Below are 22,986 nucleotides of genomic sequence, written 5' to 3' on the forward strand. Positions count from 1 at the left end.
GTTCAAATCCTGCACAACAGCAGTAATACTCCTCTAAATATCACGCTGCTCTTCCTGTAGAAGTGCAGCCTTTACCTGAACAGATGATGATATATCATTATTACCTGTAGAACAATGGGAACTACTCATTAAAACACATATTAAACAAAAACATAGACAGACTGCAGCTCTTCTTCTACATTTAATCTCACGTTCGTTTTACGATTGACAGGATCAAGTCTCTTTTCATCCTTTCAAAATAAAAGCGCCCGTTATCAAAAAAGGCTTTTGCACATGTATGCATGTTTTGTTCTGCAGGTTTCTCACTACAGAGAGACAGATTCAACTTCAAACCAGTTTGACTCCAACAATCATTTCATGGGAGTTGACTTATTATTGACATGATCTTGTGTTTATGTTAGTGGACCATTACTGAACACACACATTTCTACATGGAACATTACTAAAGCAAACTGTTTCTGTGTTTTTCTGTGATACTAAGTGTTGATGTTAAAATGTAACATCAACACTATGAGTCTGTGAGTCATGACAGAAGAACACAGTCATTAATACAGTCATGGAAGATATTATTAAACCACCCTTGTTTTCTTCTATTTCTTGTTCATTTTAATGGCCGGTACAACGAGGTTGAGCCATTGAAACACATTCAAAAAGGCATTTTTTATCTCACTTACGTTAAAGCATAATTCATGCATTTTATTAAGTCTGGGTGTCCGTCTGGGCTTTGGCCTTGAAATTGATCATTTTACTACTTTCCACCAGATTGACTCATGTTGACCATATTCAGCATAAAGAGAAAAAACATGTGATACACACATCCATACGCAAACATGAACTGCTTCAAATAAATCTAAACATGGATCATCACATCAAAGATGAATCCATCTAGAGAGACATGACAAACTCAGAACTAAAACAGATTATTTACAGCTGTGACTGCAGCAGCTCTAGAAAAATGGAGACATCATGACACAAACCTGCATATAAAGGGTTAAAATATTCATAAATCAGGGGGAGGGAGGGAATGTTTTGAGGAAAAAGACGCAGATTTACACTTTCCGGGAGGCGTCTGTGGTGTGTTCAGGTTCCTTGACAAAGACAAAACACTATTTTTCTGAAATTTTTTTCCTCATAAATCTGCAACTTTTTTCTCGCAAATTTGCCACATTTAATCTCGTAAATCTGCAAATTTTTTCTCGTGGATTTCCCGATTTAATCGTGTAAATTTGCGACTTTTTCCTCATAGATTTACCACTTTAATCTCATAAATCTGCAAAAAAAAATTCTAGTAGATTTGCCACTTTAATCTTAAAAGATTAAAAAAAATAAAAAAAAAAATAGGTCAGATGTAGGGGAAAAAATGTGTACAATGAAAACAGAATATAATAATGTATTATATTTATTTGCTTCCAGCCATTTTAAATGATTTTCTTGATAATGATTTTGGTTATTGTCAAGAAAACCATAGAATATATCATATATATAATATATATGGTATATAATATACCAAATGTCTAGATATCATCTCTTAAATTAAGCTCTAATGAGCTATTTTTGTTGTTATCATTATAAATGTCCAAGCAAATGTACCTTTAGTTGTACCAGGCATTAACATGAACAAGAAGTTGAAGAAAAACAAGGGTGGTGTAATCATTTTCTCCATGACTGTATATAAGCTGATACCTTTTGTCTGTCGGTGTGTCGGGGTTTCTTCTGTCTGACCTCCTGCTGGAGCGTCTGCAGCCTCTGAGTGTGTCTGTGCAGCTGGCTCTGCTCCATGTGCAGCTCTCCCTGCAGCAGGGCGATCTCCAGCTGCAGCTGGAAGAACACGAGACGCCACAGAGCTGAATCATATTGACCCGAGCTTGAGCAAGTCACAGATATGCATTCCTCTACCATGACTGTGTCCATGTTTGGAGACGAATTGGAGATTGAATATGCCGACTTCAGCAGAGACGCAATAAAAAAAAAACATTTTAGTTTTCCCATGAACACCCTTTTTGTCTTGGTGGTTAACTTGTTGCAGCAGTCGTGGTGAGTTAAAAGAAAATAATTAAATTAAAAAATGGTCAAGATTCATAGGATTTCCCCCTTAAATGTTCTTTAATTCATTGCAATTAATGATTATTCCACATTGATCTTAAAGACTATGAAATGTCAAAAAATAGCAAAAAAAAAAGACATGACAATTTCTCAGATCCCAGAAGGGGAATATTTTTAAATCGTTTTTGCCCGTCTGACTGCCCAAAACCCAAAATTATTAAATTAAAGGTATAATATGCAGGATTGTACAGTGGCCCTGAGAGCTCACATCGCAACAGAAGTGTTTCCAGAGGACACCTAAAAGTGATGCACACGTCTGGACACGCTTGTGATATTATCACGTTATACAAGATAATGATAATTTCACGTTAACCCTTCAGCCTTATGACGTGAAATGATCACGTCATTTCATGATAATGATATTTTCATGTTTTAACGTGGTATATAGCGTTAGCCCGCTAGCCCGTATCAATCACATTGCAGTTAAACAAATCAAATAAATGAATGATAAACATTTTAGTTGGTCTCTCTCAACGGCACCGAATTGGTCTTGGTCTTGCTAGCCCGCTAAGGCTAGCACGCTATCAATCGGCCGCTAATGTTAGCATGCTATGATTGTTAAAAACATCAAATTATAATTATCTTGAATTAATGTGATAATATCACAACCGTATCCAGATGTGTGCATCACTTTTTAGTGTCCTCTGGAAACACTTCTGTTGTGTTGTGGTCTTTGCAGCACGTTTTCTAAATGCTGCGCTTGTGTTGTTAAATTGATGAAGATGTTTTCATAATTTTCTTGTGTTTTGTGTATTTGCATGAGTTTTCTTAAGTTGCAGCGCTGTGAGCTCTCAGGGCCACCGTAGGATTGTCCTAAAAAAAAAAAAACATTTATAAACTGATGCTAAACTAAATTAAAATCATCAGTTATGACTTGCTAGTGTGTGATTTTTTTTGGTTTCTGTATGTTTACAAACACCAACAGACAAAAGTAACATATTATAACTATTATCATATCATAAAAAACAATTAATTATCTCTTAATCAACTCCCATCTCCCGTTTATTGAATCCTGACTCATTCAGGGGCTGCTTGCATTTTGCATCAAGTCAAACCACATCAGTTGTATTCTTTAAATGCGATGAGACAATTAGATGTTTTTATGGCAACAATCGTCCAACAAGCTCACCTCGATCTTTAGCTCCTCCTTCTGCTGGTCGATCTCTGTGATCCTCTGTTGGAGCATTGAGGGCGATGATAGGACCCTCAGGGAGCCCACCTCCAGCTTTTTGATGCAGGACTGACACAACAGGGGGAAAAAAAGTAGATGAAGTTACCAAATGTAAATGTTAGCAAATGTTGAGTCTAGCACTGAGGGTTTAACTCACAGACTGTATCAAAGAAGTGGACGAGGCCTGAAAAGTGAAGCCGATGTGGAAATGCTGTGAACCTGCATTCTATCTAACGACCAGCAGGGGGCGACTCCACTGGTTGCAAAAAGAAGTCAGATTGCATTATAGAAGTCTTCTAATTAGCCTACTTCTCACTTTATTTATAACCTCAGTAAACATCTAATCAGTTTATGGTCTCAAGCACTAGTTTAAGGTCTTTTTAAAGAAGTCTTCCTCACATTTAGAGTAAAATAGATGAAAAAACAGAGTATAACTACATGTATAACTTAATGATTGATACAAATTTCAGTTGGTCTCCCTCAACGACACCGAGTTGGTGTTGGTCTTGTTAGCATGCTATTGATCGCCGGCTAATTTTAGCATGTTTTGATAGGGCCGCTAACGTTAGCTTGCCATCGATCGGCTAATAACGTTAGCACGCTATGTTATAACATGAAATTATCATTATCTTGAATAACTTGATAATATCACATTTGTGTCCAGACGTGTGCATCACTTTTAAGTGTCCTCTGGAAACACTTCTGTTGTGTTGTGGTCTTTGCAGCGTTTTCAAAATGCTGCGCTTGTGGTGTTATTTTTTATTTTTTGCAGCACTGTTTGCTCTCAGGGCCACCGATAATCCACTGTTTTTCAAAATGGTGGCTCACCAGGGGGGTGCAGAAACTTTTGTATAATGTGCATGTAATTTTAAAAAAAATTGCAACAGGGGGTGCCACCAGAGGCTAATGGTATATTGGGGTCCATGCATTTGGGAGCCCCTGCTCTAATCAGTTGGTTGTTATTTTTTTCCATAATATATTTTTACTTTAAGACTGTTTTTCACTTGACAAATTACCTTCCTAATTAATGTCACAGTTAACGTTAATTATGCTCCTTGCAATCCAACTACTCTCTTCCATAAAAGATGGTCAACACTTCAACGGCAGTAAACAAACCCGTTGGTGACCTCACGGTGGCTACAGCCACTTCTCTGACACAGTCTGATTTAACAGCATGGAGCAAGTGTTTTAGTTGCAGTGACAGAGGATGATGTCATGTGCCACCACCACATTATTTAACATTTAAGAGGCAGGTTTGTCACTCACTCACCCTCTCACTCTCCGTGCTGCTGCTCTCTGTGTCTGACTCCGCCCCCGAGGAGGAGGGGCTCCGACCTCCGGCCACTCTGGCGATCCACGGCGGCCTCAGCCCCGGGCTCCTGGTGCTCTCCATGTTGTGTTGGGGCATTTCTGCAGGCAGAGACGGGGGGAAGGTGGTGCATGTGAGCGACTTACTTTGGTGAATATTGTGGTAATCTAATCTGCTGCACGGTTGAAGGCGTATCAGGGATCAGGTGACAGTTGACAGAGGGGGATTTCACAGCTGAGTAGTACTGCACAAGCACTTGGTAAAACCAACACAGAAACCCCCCCCCGGCTTCCAGAAACCCAGACTGTGATGGAGAAAACACCTCACAGAGAAGAGGAAGCAATAGTGAAAGAACGGAGAGAGTTCAGGATGTGGCTTGATGGTTTGTGGTTGTGTTTCAGTGAAGGACTCACGAGTAATGAATGATGTCTTTTACTGCTGGAGGCCTTAGACGTGCACCAGCAGCAGCACAGTATATGAATGGAACTAGAACAATAGATTGAATACTATAAGGAGAAAAACGTTAACCCTCTGGAGTCTCCAGAAGCACCAAAGCATGGCTTCTTCATCACATCCAGACACAATAAAGACACAAAATGACCAAAAAAGAAACAAAATGACCAAAAAAAGACACAAAATGACCAAAGAAGACATAACATGACCTAAAAAGACACAAAAAGACACAAAATGACTTTAAAAAAAGACACAAAATGACACAAAAAAGACACACAATGACTAAAAAGACACAAAATGACTAAAAAAAGACACAAAATGATCAAAAAACCACAGAAGACACCAACACACCAAGACACCAACAGCAGCGCAGTATATGAATGGAACTAGAACAATAGATTGAATACTATAAGGAGAAAAACGTTAACCCTCTGGAGTCTCCAGAAGCGCCAAAGCATGGCTTCTTCATCACATCCAGACACAATAAAGACACAAAATGACAAAAAATTACACAAAATGACCAAAAAAAGACACAAAATGACAAAAAAAAGACATAACATGACCTAAAAAGACACAAAAAGACACAAAATTACTTTAAAAAAAGACACAAAATGACACAAAAAAGACACACAATGACTAAAAAGACACAAAATGACTAAAAAAGACACAAAATGACACAAAAAAGACACAAAATGACCAAAAAAGAAACAAAATGACCAAAAAAGACACAAAATGACCAAAAAAGACATGACATGACCTAAAAAGACACAAAAAGACACAAATTACTTTAAAAAAAGACACAAAATGACCAAAAAAGAAACAAAATGACCAAAAAAGACACAAAAAGACACAAAATTACCAAAAAAAGACACAAAATGACCAAAAAAGAAACAAAATGACCAAAAAAGACACAAAAAGACACAAAATGACCAAAAAAGACACAAAATGACTAAAAAAGACACAAAAAAGACACAAATGACCAAAAAAAAGACACAAAATGACTTACAAAGACATGAAAAGGATCAAAAAAGGACAATATAGCCAAAGACTCCATAGAGTGAAAGCACGAGGACAGACTTTGAAGTACTCTTGTGTTGTGTCACTTTTATGTGCGTTTCCCAGAGGGGACATCATTGTATAGTGTTTACTCTGCTCGACATCAAACATTAGGGAGTATATCAACCTAAAGCCGTGCATTATCCTGTCTCTTTATTCTATTCTTATTCTTCTATTCCTCCTCTTCTCTACTGTGTCTCTCTCTCTTTGCATGCATGCTCAGACCAAAACCAATTTGTGGGAAAATACTTTTGATGCTCATTGTTTTCAACCTTTTCCCAGCGTCTCCCTCGCCCTCTGTGCCCGGCCTCTCTCCTCCTAGCCACATTATCCTTATTAGGCTGCAGGCAGAGTGGAAGCCCAGAGATAAATATACAGCTGAGATATGAGTGAGGCCTTCCAAACACACTGGCACACTGACTGGCTGAGAGAGAGAGAGAGAGACGGCAGGAAGTGGAGAGTGAAATGTCAAAGGTCAATGTCCTGTTTATAGGGATGCACCTAAAAATGCAACATGCAGCTTTACAGATTCATCCATAGACATACAGTCATGGAAAAAATAGGCAGCCCCTGCATGTTGTTGCACAAAAAATGTATTCCTCATGAAATTAAAAAATAATCTGGAGATTGTCCTTATTCAGGGGTCTCAAAGTCAAATTACCTGGAGGCAAAATAAAAACACAAAATGACCAAAACAAAAGACAGAAAATTACTAAAAAAGACAGAAAATTACTAACAAAGACACAAAATTATTAGAAAAAGACACAAAATGACTAAAAAAAGACAAAATTACTAAAAAAGACACAAAATTATTAGAAAAAGACACAAAATTACTAAAAAAGACACTAAATTATTAGAAAAAGACACAAAATTACTAAAAAAGACACTAAATTATTAGAAAAAGACACAAAATTACTAAAAAAGACACAAAATTATTAGAAAAAGACACAAAATTACTAAAAAAAAAGACACAAAATTACTAAAAAAAAAGACACAAAATTATTAGAAAAACACACAAAATTACTAAAAAAGACACTAAATTATTAGAAAAAGACACAAAATTACTAAAAAAGACACAAAATTATTAGAAAAAGACACAAAATTACTAAAAAAGACACAAAATTATAAGAAAAAGACACAAAATTACTAAAAAAGACACAAAATTATTAGAAAAAGACACAAAATTACTAAAAAAGACACAAAATTATTAGAAAAAGACACTAAATTATTAGAAAAACACACAAAATTACTAAAAAAGACACTAAATTATTAGAAAAAGACACAAAATTACTAAAAAGGACACTAAATTATTAGAAAAAGACACAAAATTATTAGAAAAAGACACAAAATTACTAAAAAAAGACACAAAATTACCAAAAAAAGACACAAAATTACCAAAAAAAGACACAAAATTTCCAAAAAAAGACACAAAATTACTAAAAAAGAGACACAAAATTACCAAAAAAGTAATTAAAGGGACCTTCCCCACACAACACGGTAAAGTGCCATTCATATAAAACTCACATTAAACTTTCATATCAAGGTGGGGGCCACAAAATATCATCACGAGGGCCACAATTGGCCCGCGGGCCGCGAGTTTGAGACCCATGTCCTTACAGGTAATCATAAATATTAACCTCATGTTATTATTTTTGTAGGAAATATAAAGGAACAGGCTTCTCAAAAAGAGGCGGAGCTTATCAGAAGTGCTGTTTTTTTTAATAGAAAACTTCACGTAAGTAAAACAACTTTATACTTTAGAACTTTACAGCCAAGAGTGTAAGAAAACCTGTTCAATAACCCCTGACCTCCATGCATCTATGCACTTTTTTAATTTTTGTACATTTTATGTAAATTATGTCGTATCTCTTATCTTAATCAAGTTGGTCAAATTCTGTGTGTTTGTTAAATCACATATGATGCATTTTTAAACTTATATATGTGATATTTTAATACATCTTCAAATGAATTCACAACATAATTCCCCCTTTTGATGCAGATAACCACTAACAACATCTATGGAAATTGATTTGGAAAATGTGTGTTTCTATATATATATACATGGGAACTATATACATGGGGAGTTTTTCCTTTTCCTTTTATATTGCCTTATACTGATATCTATATGTACATTTTCCAATGAAAATCTACAACAATATTTAAATATTATTTAAAACAATTTGCACCATATCACACCACTGAAATGAACATTGTAAGTATATTAAAATGAGTCAAACTCCATGTTTGTGTATGCATACTTATAAATAAATAAATGTGATTGTGATAATGACTGTATGGATCATTTGTCCCACTACTGATAGAGCCCTCTCTGACCCCCTACAGTCCTGTAAATGTTGTCTACTTGTGGGGAAACCACGGCGCAGAAAGGTTTTTATCCAAACAGACGTCAGTGGAAGCCTTCACTCTCTGACCTCCAGCTGAAGTCCACTCAGATACACTATCACACTATCACAGCGCCCAGCTCACAGAGTAAAGTCCATGTGTTCATGTTTACACAGTCAAATGCAACAAACAGAAAGCTAAACAAACACAATGCAGGATAGCAGGGGTCTCAAACTCAAATTACCTGGGGGCCGCTGGAGGAAGTATCAAAATGAGCAAAAAAAGACACAAAATGACTTTAAAAAGACACAAAAAAGACACTAAATTACTTTAAAAAGACACAAAATGACACAAAAAAGACACAAAATGACCAAAAAAGACACTAAATTACTTTAAAAAGACACAAAAAAGACACTAAATTACTTTAAAAAGACACAAAATTACTTTAAAAAGACAACAAAATGACACAAAAAAGACACTAAATCACTTAAAAAGACACAAAATAGACACTAAATTACTTTAAAAAGACACAAAAAAGACACAAAATGACCAAAAAAGACACTAAATTACTTTAAAGACACAAAAAAGACACTAAATTACTTTAAAAAGACACAAAAAAGACACAAAATGACCAAAAAAAGACACAAAATGACAAAAAAAGACACAAAATGACAGAAAAAAACTAAATTACTTAAAAAATACACAAAATGACAAAAAAAACCCCACAAAATGACCAAAAAAAGGACACAAAATGACCAAAAAAAGACACAAAATTACTTAAAAAAAGACACAAAATTACCAAAAAAAGACACAAAATTATTAAAAATTGCATGCATGAGAGAGTGAGACAGTAAAGGTAGAAACTATGGATTAAAAACAAGCACACAACAGGTTCAGTTTTTCAGCCTCGGAGTCAGATCAAAGAACAAAACGCAGCTCTGTGCCCAAAATAATTGGAGCTGATTGCGGGGAGGAGATCTCCTCGGGGGATTCAGATATCAGAGGGAGTCAACGGGAGTTTGTGAGTCTGTTTATGTGTGTGAGTTATGTAATGAGGACCCAGAGGGAGCACAAGACAACTCTCAACCCTTTAAAGTCTCAGTCTGCAGAGCTAATTATCAGCAGAGATCAGCAACAGCTGACTCACCATAACACACACACACACACACACACACACACACACACACACACACACAGTTGGACTAGTGTGAGAGTTATGCATGTAGCAGCAGAAGGCTTCTTGTGTAATATTGCTGCTCATGTCTCCAGTCAGCAGTCTCAACAGTCCGTTGAGGCTCCACGCATCTTCATCTTCATCATCATCATCACTCTGTTTGACCCCAGATCACTCAGATAAAAGTCACTCAACAAACTGTTTGTGTCCTGCAGAATGAGACAAGTACGTATAAAGGCGTATTAGGGCCTTGTATGAAAAAATAATAATAATACGACCCGGGGGAGGGGGTGATATTTAACTTTAAAGAGATTAAAAGTGGCAAATATGCTAGAAAAAAGTAGCAGATTTATGAGAAAAAAGTGGCAGATTTATGAGGAAAGATTGCAGATTTATGAGAAAAAAGTAGCAGATTTATGAGAAAAAAATTGGCAAATCTAAGAAAAAAGTGGCAGATTTATGAGAAAAAAGTGACAGATTTATGAGAAAAAAAGTTGCAGATTTATGAGAAAAAAGTTGCAGATTTATGAGAAAAAAGTGGCAAATCGACATGAAAAAAGTGGCAGATTTATAAGAAAAAAGTGGCAAATCTAAGGGAATAAAGTAGCAGATTTATGACCCACATTCATTCCCCATGTTATTTCATGCTGCTGTGTGTTTGAATATCTTTATTTATTTTTTTTACAACAGATCATTATATCCATTTTTCCTTTCATACTTTATGAAGAAAAATAGTTTTTGTATTTTTACATCAAGTTTACACACATGGGTCAAAAATGACCTTGTGCATTAGAAGCGTAGTGATACAAAAAGTGATTCACTGAATTAACAATGTGAGTATATGTGTAACTATGTTTGTCTTATTTTGAAGGTTTAACTGTAAAAGAGTTGTTAGAACCACCAGATTACATTGGAAAATCACATATTTTAACATTTGAGACTTATTAGAGCCACCAAATAATAATTTCCAAACAAGCTATTTGAAGAAAAACCTGCAATATTGAATGATGAAATTAATTTATTGCAAAGATATAGAATATAAAAACTTAGTCGGGTTACTTTAAACCCATGTTGTGCATCAAAGGGTTAAGACAGGGGTCTCAAACTCAAATTACCTGGAGCTACTGGAGGCAGTATCAAAATGATCAAAAAAAGACACAAATTTACTAAAAAGACACAAAATGACAGGAAAAAAATTAATTACTTAAAAAAGACACAAAATTACCCAAAAAAAGAACACAAAATTACAAAAAAAAACCACAAAATTATTAGAAAAAGACACAAAATTACTAAAAAAGACACAAAATTACTAAAAAAAAAGACACATAATTTCCCCAAAAAGGCACGAAATTACAAAAAAAGACACAAAATTTCAACAAAAAAAAAAGACACAAAATTATTTAAAAAAGGACACATAATTACAAAAAAAAGGACACAAAATTACAAAAAAACCCCACAAAATTATTAGAAAAAGACACAAAATTACTAAAAAAGACACATAATTACAAAAAAAGGGCACAAAATTACATTCTATAACATTTCCACTTCTTCGGTAACAACAACACAGCAGATAATAAACAGTGAATAAAAAGCAGCTGCCTTTCTTTTTTTGTTAACGTCGTCATTTAGTGCCATTTATATTAAACTCACATTAAACTTTCATATCAAGGTGAGGGCCACAAAATATCATCACGAGGGCCGCAACTGGCCCACGGGCCACGAGTTTGAGACCCCTGGGTTAGGACGTTATTTTGGCCGACTGAACAGAAACTGCTGCAGTCGCCCTTGAATATGTTCTACTGTCGTGTTAATATGTTGGCTGATGTAAAGTTTGATTAATCTCTTCCTGAAAGTGAAAACAGGATGAACAGAATGACCTCGTCCCCGTCAGGACCCCTGATGGAGGCTGGCTGAAAGGAAAAGTAGAGCTAAGCATTGTGTACACAAACCATAAAGTCAACACAGCAACACACGGCACAAAGGAGCTGCGGCGGCGGCGTGCTAGGTGGGCGTCAAATACCCATTACAGCCTGTCACGATGCGTTCAAAGGCAGGATAGAAAAAAAAACATGTCACACATGAAGCATGTGAGCAAAACAGCCTGTAAAGACGAGACAGCGCTGAATTAACATCATTTTACGCACTTTTCATTCTTGATTTGTTCATATTTTTGTCTGTGTTCATGCAATTTTCATGCATTTTGTCCAGATTGTGTATTTTTATTGTCTCTTGTTATTTCCAGCTCAGCTCTTGAAGTAGAGTTGGTGCTTTCATTTAAGTAAAGTGATTATTATTCGTCTTTCTCAAACCTCAGCTTGACACTTTTCTCCTGCTCTCGGTTTTCAATAAAACAGCTGAAAAGAGCAGCGAGAAAATTCATCTGCAACTATTTTAATAATTGTTTTTCAAGGTTTTCTGCAGTTTTTTCTGTAATGATTTCAGTACTTTGGGTTTCTTGGGTTAAATGAGTCATCTTGTATGTGATACCAAAAGCATTATGCAGCATTTTCTGATATAATATGTTGGAAAAAAAGTGAAAAAATATTCCCACCGCTGACGGAGATGAATTCAAACTTCCCTTTTCAGTCAGCCAACACTCTAGTGTCGTGTAAAACAAGCAAATATTCACATTTGTGAAGGTGAAACCAGAAAGTTTGGCTTTTTTTTCTTGAAAAAGTACTAAAATGATTATTGAATAGGTCAAAATAGGTGCCAGTTAATTTTCTGTGCATTGACTAATTCTTTATTGACTAGTTGTTGCAGCCTAATAACCATCTATAATCATGCTTTGACTAGAAAACTGAAAAATGAACAGAAAATGATAACCTCAGGGCAGGTTGAGAGCATTTTACACGCTTTTCATCCTTCATGTGTTAATATTTTTGTCTGTGTTCATGCATTTGTCATGAATTTAGTCCAGATTGTGTATTTTTATTGTCTCTTGTTATTTCCAGCTCAGCTCCTGCAGTAAGGCTAAAATACACTGAGGACAAACAATAGTTACTCTTCAGGTTGAGACATTGAAACACATTCAAAATGACATTTCTGATCTCACTTATTTTAAAGCATAATACATTATAATAAATAATAATTCATGCATTTTATTAAATCTTGGAGTCAATCTGGGCTTTGGCCTTGGAATTGATAATTTTTACTACTTTCCACCAGATTGACTCATTTTGACCATATTCAGCATAAAGAGAAAAAACATGAGATTTATACACAATCCATACACACAAGCATGAACTGCTTCAGATAAATCTGAACATGGATCATCTGAATCACATCAAAGATGAATCTGACAAACTCAGAACTAAAACAGATTATTTACAGCTGTGACTGCAGCAGCTCTAGAAAAATGGAGACATCATGACACAAACCTGCATATAAAGGGTTAAAATATTCATAAATCAGTTAGTGTTTGATAGCAATTATTAGGTCAGATGTAGGTGGAAAAAATCAGTACAATGAAAGTAGAATATAAAAATTCATGATGTTTTTTATAGCTTGCTAAGCAGTATGTGAGTATTTGACACTGCACAAAAAATAACAATGCAACAAAATCAGTGTTGCTGCTAATAATTGACAAGTTCCAGGCTGCAATAATTCAACTTTTTTTTACTTTGCATGCAGTATATTGAAAATAATCTATATTTTCTGTTTTGTTTTGTTTTTTCATCTAAAAACATGGTGGTATTATGACAAAAACCTGGCATTTAAAGGGTTAAAATATTCAAAAATCTATTAGAGTTTGATATCAATAATTAGGTCAGATGTAGTGGAAAAAAATCAGTACAATAAAAGTAGAATATGATAATGCATAATGTTCTTTATAGCTTGCTTTTAAAGAAAGCATTTTATGCACTAAGCAGTACAAGTGTGCATAAAATCTGAAGGAAGTCAAGTCGCTCACTCAAATGGATCAAGTTATTCCATATTAATGGCATGAAAAATACAATAATGTGGCGACAGGTAGTTCTGAGTGAGCCGGCCTGGACAGGACTAATCTCTGGGTTACTGTGTGCTGCAGAGTAAACAAGAGGTGGCTCTGTGGCTGAAGCTAATTTTTGCCCAATGTGAGAAAGACCAATCACTCCACACACTCCATTTACCATTAAAACCTGCAACTACTTATACACACTATATTTACAATGTTTGATGGGTGAGATCCATTCACACCATCCTGAGTCTATCTCCTTGGCGCCTGGCCCGGCTGAACCCGTTATCATTCTGGGAAGAGAGCAAAAAAAAAATTGCGCCAGCTTGTTTGTATATCTTTAACCCTCTGGAGTCTCTAAAATCACATCCAGACTAGAAAACAAAGCAGCGTGGAGCCCTACTGTAAATTTACCTCTAAAGTTCTGGCTGTAAACTCCATGAGGCCAGTTAAACCCTCTTATATGTTATATTTGCAACCTTTGTTCACATTTGCAACATTTAATTTTTTTTATTGAGCATGATAGTGTTTTGAAAGTAAAAAAAAATATTCAAAATCACATTTTATGTTGGACTAATGGACTAAAAAAAGACACAAAAAGATGCAAATGACCAAAAAAAAAGGCACAAAATGACTTACAAAGACACAAAAAGACATGAAAAGGATTCAAAAAAGGACAAAATAGCCCTATAAGACTCCTTAGAGTTAAATCAATCAGAATCATCTTGTGCGCCGTTAAGCCAGGATGTTTATCTGTTTATTTAAAAGGATTATCCCCATTAGCTGACGCCAAGACAACAGCTAGTCTTTTTGGCTCCAGACAATAATAGAGCACAACAGGCATTACAACCTCAAGTCAATATAAAAATATATACAAATTAAAGAAAAGAAAGAAAAGAAAAAGAAAGCATTACACAGCCCAACAACACTCAAATGAGATGATGATGTCATTAAGGTCAAATACATTCTTAATCTTATTTTAAAAACCAGCCTTTCCCTTAATTTCATCAACCTGGAAGACTGTTCCAAAACGCAATTGAACATGAAAATATCATTATCCTGAAATAACGTGATAATAACACGTGCATGTCCAGACCAAGAGTTGGTCTTGGTCTTAACGTTAGCACGCTATGATCGACCGTTAACATTAGCATGCTATCGGTCACGGCTAACGTTAGCACGCTATCGATCGGCCGCTAACATTAGCATGCGATGATCGTTATGACATTGATTATTATCTTGAAATAACGTGATAATAACACATGCGTGTCCAGACGTGTGCATCACTTATAAGTGTCCTCTGGAAACACTGTTGTGTTGTGGTCTTTGCAACATGTTTTCTAAATGCTGTGCGTGTGTGAGTTGTCAAATTGATGAAGATGTTTCCTCAATTTTCTTGTGTTTTGTGTATTTGCATGCATTTTCTTAAGTTACAGTGCTGTGAGCTCTCAGGGCCACCGTAGTTTCCTGTATTTGCATGACAACAGAGAGCAAAGGAAACGGATCAGCTGAGCCATAAAATGTGTACCAACATTTTCTCAGACTATCCGAGTGGTTATTCCAACTTGAGGTGGCATTCACATTCATTTTTCCAAGCCGGGAACTCATTTTCCCAATTATTCCATCACCACACAAATGCCCCATCTTGCAATACATGCAGCATGACTCAGATCCGCTCCAAAAAGACAAATTAAACGTAATTAATCCTTCCTTGGCCCATGCTAGACGACTCCACCACGTTTAATAAAAATATGTTTTTTTCTGTTATCATGCTGACAAACAGACTGAGCCAAGGACATGACCTCCTTGGCGGTCAGAATTTACAATCCCACGTCTGTCTCAGATTTTCCAGAATTTCAAATTAATGCAATTAAATAAATCACTGATCATACGCAGATCCTCTCCTGGTTGCAGACTAGAAAATAAAAAGCTACTCAACCTGATTGTCATGTTACGTTTTACAGACCAAAATATTTTCAGAGGATTAGCAGGTTGAGAAATCAGCCACCACAACTTACATTCACTGCATTGCACCATACATAAACACAGTGAGTGGCCTGACACAGACCAGAGGAGAGAGGACCATCTATGACTGAATGCTCCTTCAGTGACTGTAAGTGGTGTCCTCTCATCTGCAGAAGGAATAAGACCAAAACCAGCTATTAAGCCTTGTGAACTACTAGGAAGTCACATATTCTTTTTATTGACCACAATTACAGGCTGCGGCTTCAGAGAAACAGACCAAATCTGCCGTCTTTAAACTCTCTGTTCAACAGCAGGCCTGACATCATAACATTAGCATCTTATGCTCACAATGTTTCCAGAGGGCAGAAAGTAATTTTCCTATTTTTATTGTCAAAACAGAGACACTGGAGTCCCGGCTAAAACTTTGGCTCAGAAAAAACACACACATAAAGTCCTGGTCTCATTTTAGAAGAATAAAAGTTTGGTTGGAAAATGTTTTTGCTTCGTGTTCCACACCACTAATTGTTTTTTTTTTGTTGCCATTTTATTAAAAGAGAAATAATAGCAGCTACAACTCTGCATGTGGAAAACACGATAGGTTTCACTGAGTCTGCTTCTTTAACTCTAAGGAGTCTTATAGGGCTATTTTGTCCATTTTTGAATCCTTTTCATGTCTCTTTGTGTCTTTTTAGGTAATTTTGTGTCTTTCTTTGGTCATTTTTATCTTTTTGTGTCTTTTTTAGTTATATTGTTTCTTTTTTTGGTCATTTTGTTTCTTTTTTGGTCATTTTGGGGGTTTTTTTGTGTCTTTTTTTGGTTATTTTGTTTTTTTGTGTCTTTTTTTGGTAATTTTGTCTTTTTTTAGTCATTTTGTGTCTTTCTTAGTCCAACATAAAATGTAATTTTGAATATTTTTTTTACTCAAAACACTATCATGCTCAATAAAGAATTTTAAATGTTTCAAATGTGAACAAAGGTGTCAAATCTACCATATAAGAGGGTTCCATCCAGTTCTATCATTTGATACTAAATCTATTTGAGCTTGTCTCCAGTTTTACTTGGTATATCATCATCAAACTGAAACTGGCCTCATGGAGTTTACAGCCAGAACTTTAGAGGTAAATTTACAGTAGGGCTCCACGCTGCTTTGTTTTCTAGTCTGGATGTGATTTTGGAGCCTCCAGAGGGTTAAAGCAATCAAAAATTAAGTTTTCTAGAGCATGCACCCATCGGCGGCCTCAGAAGCTGCCGCCTGTGGCTCCTGCTGGCTCGGAGCCGAGGACCAGGAGGCTGCCGTCACTCGTCACAGAACAACTATGTGAGCAGGAAAAGCAGGTGAGAGGAGAAAGTTCTGGCTGTCACCCAGCTGTCACTGAGAGAGAAAGAAACAAACGCTGCCTGACACCTGGGAGGCCACGCATACGACCAAAACCACTGGTGCAGCTACTAGTTTTTAGGACGATATATTTTCCCAGAAACGATCACGATAAACGATAGTATCGTTGTATTGGTGTTGTTTTAGTTTTATAACGATATTAGAGCATAATAAGTACATCCTCTTTCACAGCAATGTTTTTTTTAAATCTCAAGAAAATTAAACATTGAATTGAAATGTGGAAAAGAGATATTAAAATATCCTAGATGAATAAAACATAATTAAATAAACTACAACAGCTCAATCAAAATCGCAGATTTTAGATTTGGGCATATTTGAGTGAAGAAATGTGAGCACAAGCATGTGATTTTTGAGTTCAAGCACACATTTTGAAAGAAAGCAGCAGAAATCTAGCCTGGGTATACCCATACTGCCTTGCACGCTCGATTTCATTTCGAACTGCAAGACCGTCTGGTGTCCACAACCGTTTCTTAGCCCTGTTTTAGGATCCAATCACAGAACAGAGAGGGACGGCAAGACGATGACGCGTACTACTGGACAGACGGAAGCTTGTAGTTTTGTAGTTTTCTTACAGATCCAACATGGCTGCAGCAGACGCCAAGCTCTCTTTGGATCTAGCTGTAGACGGTGTTCTAGATAGTTTAGAGCCAAAGTTGACTTTAAAAGAAGAACAACGTTTGACTTTACACTCCTGTTTCACCACCAAAAAGGATGTTTTAGCCTTAATACTTCCGACAGGATTTGGCCAAAGTCTAATCTACCAACTAGCCCCGCTACCGCTCGCTGCTGTAACCACGGTGATCTGGCTACGAGCCGGGGGACAGCGGAGCCCCCAAAGACCCGCAGCAGCTCGTCTAGTGACCATAAAATCAGTGGATGTGTGTGGCTGAATGACATGAGGGGGAAATAAGGTGTAAAAATAAATAACCTTGCAGAAAGCGAGAACTGGAGAAGCAAAGCAGCAAGCAACACTCTCTCACAGACACAAGCAGAATTGAGCATTTTAGTCCCAAAGTAGAGATGGGCTAGTCTGGCTATGTAAACATCAATTTCTGTCGCTCTACATACGTCATCTGGTATAACTGATATGATTGGCTAAGGGCTACGTTTTGGTCATTCTGTGTCTTTTTTCTGTCATTTTGATACTGCCTCCAGCAGCCCCCAGGTAATTTGAGTTTGAGACCCCTGATCTATATATAATATGCAATATAATAGCCCACTTTACGCTCACTTTCTGTCGTATGGTCTTTTGATAAAATTTGAATGACACGAGGGGTAAATAAGGCGTAAAAATAAATAATCTTGCAGAAAGCGAGAACTGGAGAAGCAAAGGCTAGCAGAAATCTTAAGTGCGAGCACAAAATGTTAGCATGAGGAGAATATATCTGAGCACGAGAAGGAGCTGTTTCACTTTAAAAGGAATAAAATCGTGCTCTTAAACTGAAAATCTACACTCTTGAATAAAGATAGGATATTTCTTCCATACTTAAGCTCACGTGCATGAACAGACAAACCTCTGCTACCGACTCTACCTGAACTAGTGGACATTTCTGGGCTCGTTCTGTTGTTCCGTGGTGTATTTTTCCACATTCCTGTGGAAAATTGGCTGACGAGCTGATGTCAGTATGAAAAGTTCTGCTGTGACTACAATAGCATCTTTATGTAGCTATTCCAACCATTAGTTGTACATGTCAGGATGTACTGGCTCCAGCAGCAGTAGTGGAAACGACTTTGTGCCATTGTTCAAAAAAATGTAGAAACTCGAGCCATAACACAATGCCAGAGTTGGGTAACGAATGTCTTTGAGGCATATAAACTAATTTAATGACTCAACCAAAGAAGCCAACTCTCAAATGTTAAATGCTGTCAATCAAAGATACAAGTAAACAGCATTTGATGGCAGCTGCCAGTAGAGTTTCTGATTCTCTGGGCTTTGGACTTATCCAATTTCAGTCTATAAAAAACACAACAACAGTGAGAACTGAAATCCATCCCAATGATCCTGGTGAAAGTGTTTCTGGTCGTAATGAGTTGAGGGAGAAGGGGGATATGATACATATGTCATAAATACACCTTTACAGCATTTGTGTTATTACTCTAACTGACAAAAAGGGAGACAAAAGTTCCTCCACTGCAGGTTTAAAACTTTGTGCAACAAGTTTAGCCGGTCGGATGTAAGAAACAAGTTCAAGGAATACAGGTGCATGAAAACAAAAGTTGTCATTACTCGTCACAAAGTAAAAAACAATACTTATTTGTAAAAAGTAATTCATCACAAGCAATAAACAGGGAAAAAAAACATGTGTTGGCTCCATCTTCTCTTATGTGAAGATTTGCTGCTCTCCTCTGTTACATACAGTCATGGAAAAAGTTATTAGACCACCTTTGTTTTCTTCAATTTCTTGTTCATTTTAATGCCTGGTACAACTAAAGGAACATTTGTTTTAGACATATAATGATAACAACAAAAATAGCTGATAAGAGTTGAATTTAAGAGCTGATACCCAGACATTTTACATCATGGGTTTCAAACTCGCGGCCTGGGGGCCAATTGTGGCCCTCGTGACGATGTTTTGTGGCCCCCACCTTGATATGAAAGTTTAATGTGAGTTTTATATGAATGGCACTTTACAGTGTTGTGAGGAAGGTACCTTTAGTTACTTTTTTTTTGTAATTTTGTGTCTTTTTTTGTAATTTTGTGTCTTTCTTTGTAATTTTGTGTCTTTTTTTGTAATTTTGTGTCTTTTTTTTGTAATTTTGTGTCTTTTTTGTCATTTTGTGTCTTTTTAAAGTCATTCAGTGGTTTTTCAGTCATTTTGTGTCTTTTTTTAGCAATTTTGTGTCTTTTTTTGGTCATTTTGTGTCTTTAAGTAATTTCGCTGTTTTCTGTCATTTTGTGTCTTTTTTGTCATTTTGTGTCCTTTTTTTAAAGTAATTTTGTGTCTTTTTTTGGTCTTTTTGTGTCTTTTTTTAAGTAATTTGGTTTTTTAGTTTTTCCTGGGAAGTAACTAAAGCTGTCAGCTAAATGTAGCGGAGTAAAAAGTACAATATCTGCCTCAAAATGTAGTGAAGTAGAAGTATAAAGTTACATAAAATGACAGGTAAAAGGTGTGCATAAAATTCAAACCGGCCCAAGCAGAAAACAAACAGAAATGACGAGCTGTCGTGAGAAAATCTTGCAGGGAAACTTATCAAACTGTGATCTGGCTGCTGTGTGTGACTGCTGGCATCACTACTGGTTCTACTGCACTGACAGATTCCTTTGGCCTGATTCAATCTGTGGGAACGGTGATGCAAGAACCAGAGTGATCCACTAATGACGGCCCAGGACGCAGGGCTCAGACACAGATTTGTCCAAAGCCAGTCAAAACAAGACTATATGTGTGTGTTTGTGTGTGTGTGAGGGACAATACCTAAAGGCAGAAGTCCCCAGACAGTAAACCCTCCCAACCCAAGGCAATCTCTCCCTGAACCTCCACTCCCACTCCCACTCTGTTTACCCTGAGTGTGCTGATGGAGGGATAACAGGCCAGATATCTCAGGGTCACTGGAAACAAAAGGGCACTTTACGTAAGCTGCAGTTATTGTCACGGGACGAGGTCTGACAGGGAAACTGCAAGAGAAAGTGACTGTGAGGATTTCACTCAGATAAGGAATAAATAATGTTGGAATTACTTAAGTCTGTATTTAGGCCAAAGGGCGGGACAATAAAAAGAACTGAGTCACAATCAATGAACTCTTTTACAATCAGGCAAATAATTACAAGCAACAAGGTCTTTGTGGATGGATTCAACACCAGGAAGCCGCTTTAATTCCCCTTTTGTTATGGATCAGAAACAGAGAGACTTCTTACTTCTAACCAACCACTTAACCTTCAAGAGGAAGGTTAAATGGTTGACATTTATCTAGACATTTTCCATGTTTTTTTTTTTATAATAACCAAAATCATGATCAAGAAAACCATGTTAAATGTCTCGATATCAGCTCTTAAATTAAACTCTTATTAGCTATTTTTGTTGTTTTCATTAAATTGTCCAAACAAATGTACCTTCAGTTGTACCAGCCATTGCGATGAACAAGAAATTGAAGAAAACAAGGGTGGTCTAATCATTTTTTCCATGACTATAGGCAGGGCCGGCTCTAGCCCATTTGGTGCCCTAGACGAGATCCATTGGTGTTGAACAGCTCCGCTTGCTGTTTCACAGAGGGTGGAACTCCCGTTTTTGTTTGCCCATGGTGCCAACCAGCTATATAATACAACTGTCTGTCTATATAATGATTAACTTACAAGTAAATTTGCAAAGAAGCACAGCTGGAGACGCTAACAAAGTTAGAGACAAGAGAGACAATGAAAGTGCAAACCGCGCAAAAAATGTGCTTAACTGTGTTAAGCTAGCGTTGCTTTATTTCAACCTAGCTAACAAGCTAATACAAATGAAACGTCTTCACACAAAACGGCATTTAAAAAAAGATTGGGACTTCTTCTCCTCCTCTTTTCTTCTCTTTCGATTCTGAGCACCGGAGAGCTTTGACGGCCGTTTCATCTTGAAAGATTTATCAAAACATTACGTGTCTGTCACTTGACGTGACCTGACCTCTGTGACAGCGATCTGACTGTATAAAGGGGGGCAAGGCAATGACAACACGTCACATGACTCAGCACCACAAGTAAGGAAATGTCATTGTTTATCTGTTTCTGACAGAACACAAAGCGAGGGCAACAATTGCATATATATATATATATATATATATAAACAAACGTGTACTATAACTGGGTCGACCCCAAACAACACAAACATTATAACTTTCACCAGGACATTTTTTAGATTAGATTTTTAGATTAGATTCAACTTTATTGTCATTGAACAGAGTAACAAGTACTCGGACAACAAAATGCAGTTTAGCATCTAACCAGAAGTGCAGAGTAGTAATGTACATATGAACAGAGTATTTAAATATAGTGCAGGTATGAATCGAATATGCTATAGGATATATACAGTGAATTAATATGTTATAGGACTATATACAGTAAAGAATGTACAGTACAGCAGCAGTGCAGGTAGGTTATAGATTATATAGTTTTATTGTTTGTTTTTTTGTTCAAATAGAAGTTCCTGACAACTTCAAAAAGCCTTGATGCAATAAACAAAAGTTGTATGGTACTTTTATGCATTTAAAACCTAAAAACTAAAACAAAAAGAAGGTTAAATGTCACTTTGTGTGGCGTGGGAAGGTTTATTTACAACAGGAACTGAATGAGCTGTGTGTGAGTGGGAGGTGGAAGAAGAAGAAGAAAAAGCTCATTTTTGCTGACTTTGTAATTTAAAAAAAAAATCTCTTACCTGTTAAAAGGAGCTCCAGTCTACCTGGCAGTAGCTACAGGTCCTCCTGGGTTTAACATAGTGACAAAACTGGACGAATTCAAAGAGGAAACACGGAAAAAACCAGCGGAACGTCACTTCAGCAAACTTTTAGAGCGCTTTCACTTTCAGACAGTCTGAGTTAAAGTTAGTCCACAGCAGCGACAGTTTGCCAGACACTTTATATCCACTGCTCAGCTTGTTTTTAGGCTAAATTCACCTGGTTTGAGTCAGAAACTAAGGTGTCGGAGCGGCGCGAGCTGCTGTCGGCGTCAACAGGTGAGACCGGACTGAAGCACGCGGAGGAGGTGACGAGGAGGCGGGTCCGGCTAATAAAAGTGTTTTGTGTTGTAGGCAGAAAGGAGAAAAAAAAGCCCTGTAGTAATGAGTTGTGACCGAGGAAACTCCACCGCTGGTTCCTGCTGCAGACTGTTAGAGAGAGAGTCCTGTTCACCCACTGGGCTTTCTATTCTGGGATCTAACTGGCTGACTGGTTGACTGACTGGTTGACTGACTGGTTGTGTGACTCGGCCAAACACTCATCCAGGCTCTCTGCCAGCAGTGAGGACTAAAAGGCCACTTACATGCTTTTCATGAGCTGCTCCCATGGGAATGTTTTAATAATAAAGTGATAGAGCAGCAGGAGCTGGACTCATGTGGACCATAGACCCAGTCAGAGGGGGAGAAGTATAATAATACCAATAACAAACTGTTAAATG

General features: G+C 36.8%; 1 protein-coding gene across 2 annotated transcripts in view; it reads right to left on the minus strand.

The window, feature by feature from the left end:
• The window catches only part of phldb3 (pleckstrin homology-like domain, family B, member 3), a 45,187-nt gene extending 22,405 nt beyond the window's left edge, over positions 1-22,782 (minus strand). Inside the window, exons 1-4 of one of the 2 annotated variants that reach the window (XM_059339992.1) lie at positions 22,250-22,782; positions 4,545-4,684; positions 3,233-3,343; positions 1,684-1,818 (exon numbers count right to left, since the gene is read on the minus strand). In XM_059339992.1, coding sequence (XP_059195975.1) covers positions 1,684-1,818; positions 3,233-3,343; positions 4,545-4,682 — 384 coding nt within the window. In that variant the 5' untranslated portion in view covers positions 4,683-4,684; positions 22,250-22,782. The remainder of the gene's footprint in view (positions 1-1,683; positions 1,819-3,232; positions 3,344-4,544; positions 4,685-22,249) is intronic. The other variant, XM_059339991.1, reaches the window with a different exon arrangement.
• Positions 22,783-22,986: the final 204 nt, after the last annotated feature.

This window comes from Centropristis striata, chromosome 8 (assembly GCF_030273125.1).
Source record: "Centropristis striata isolate RG_2023a ecotype Rhode Island chromosome 8, C.striata_1.0, whole genome shotgun sequence".
Taxonomy (NCBI): Eukaryota; Metazoa; Chordata; class Actinopteri; order Perciformes; family Serranidae; genus Centropristis; species Centropristis striata.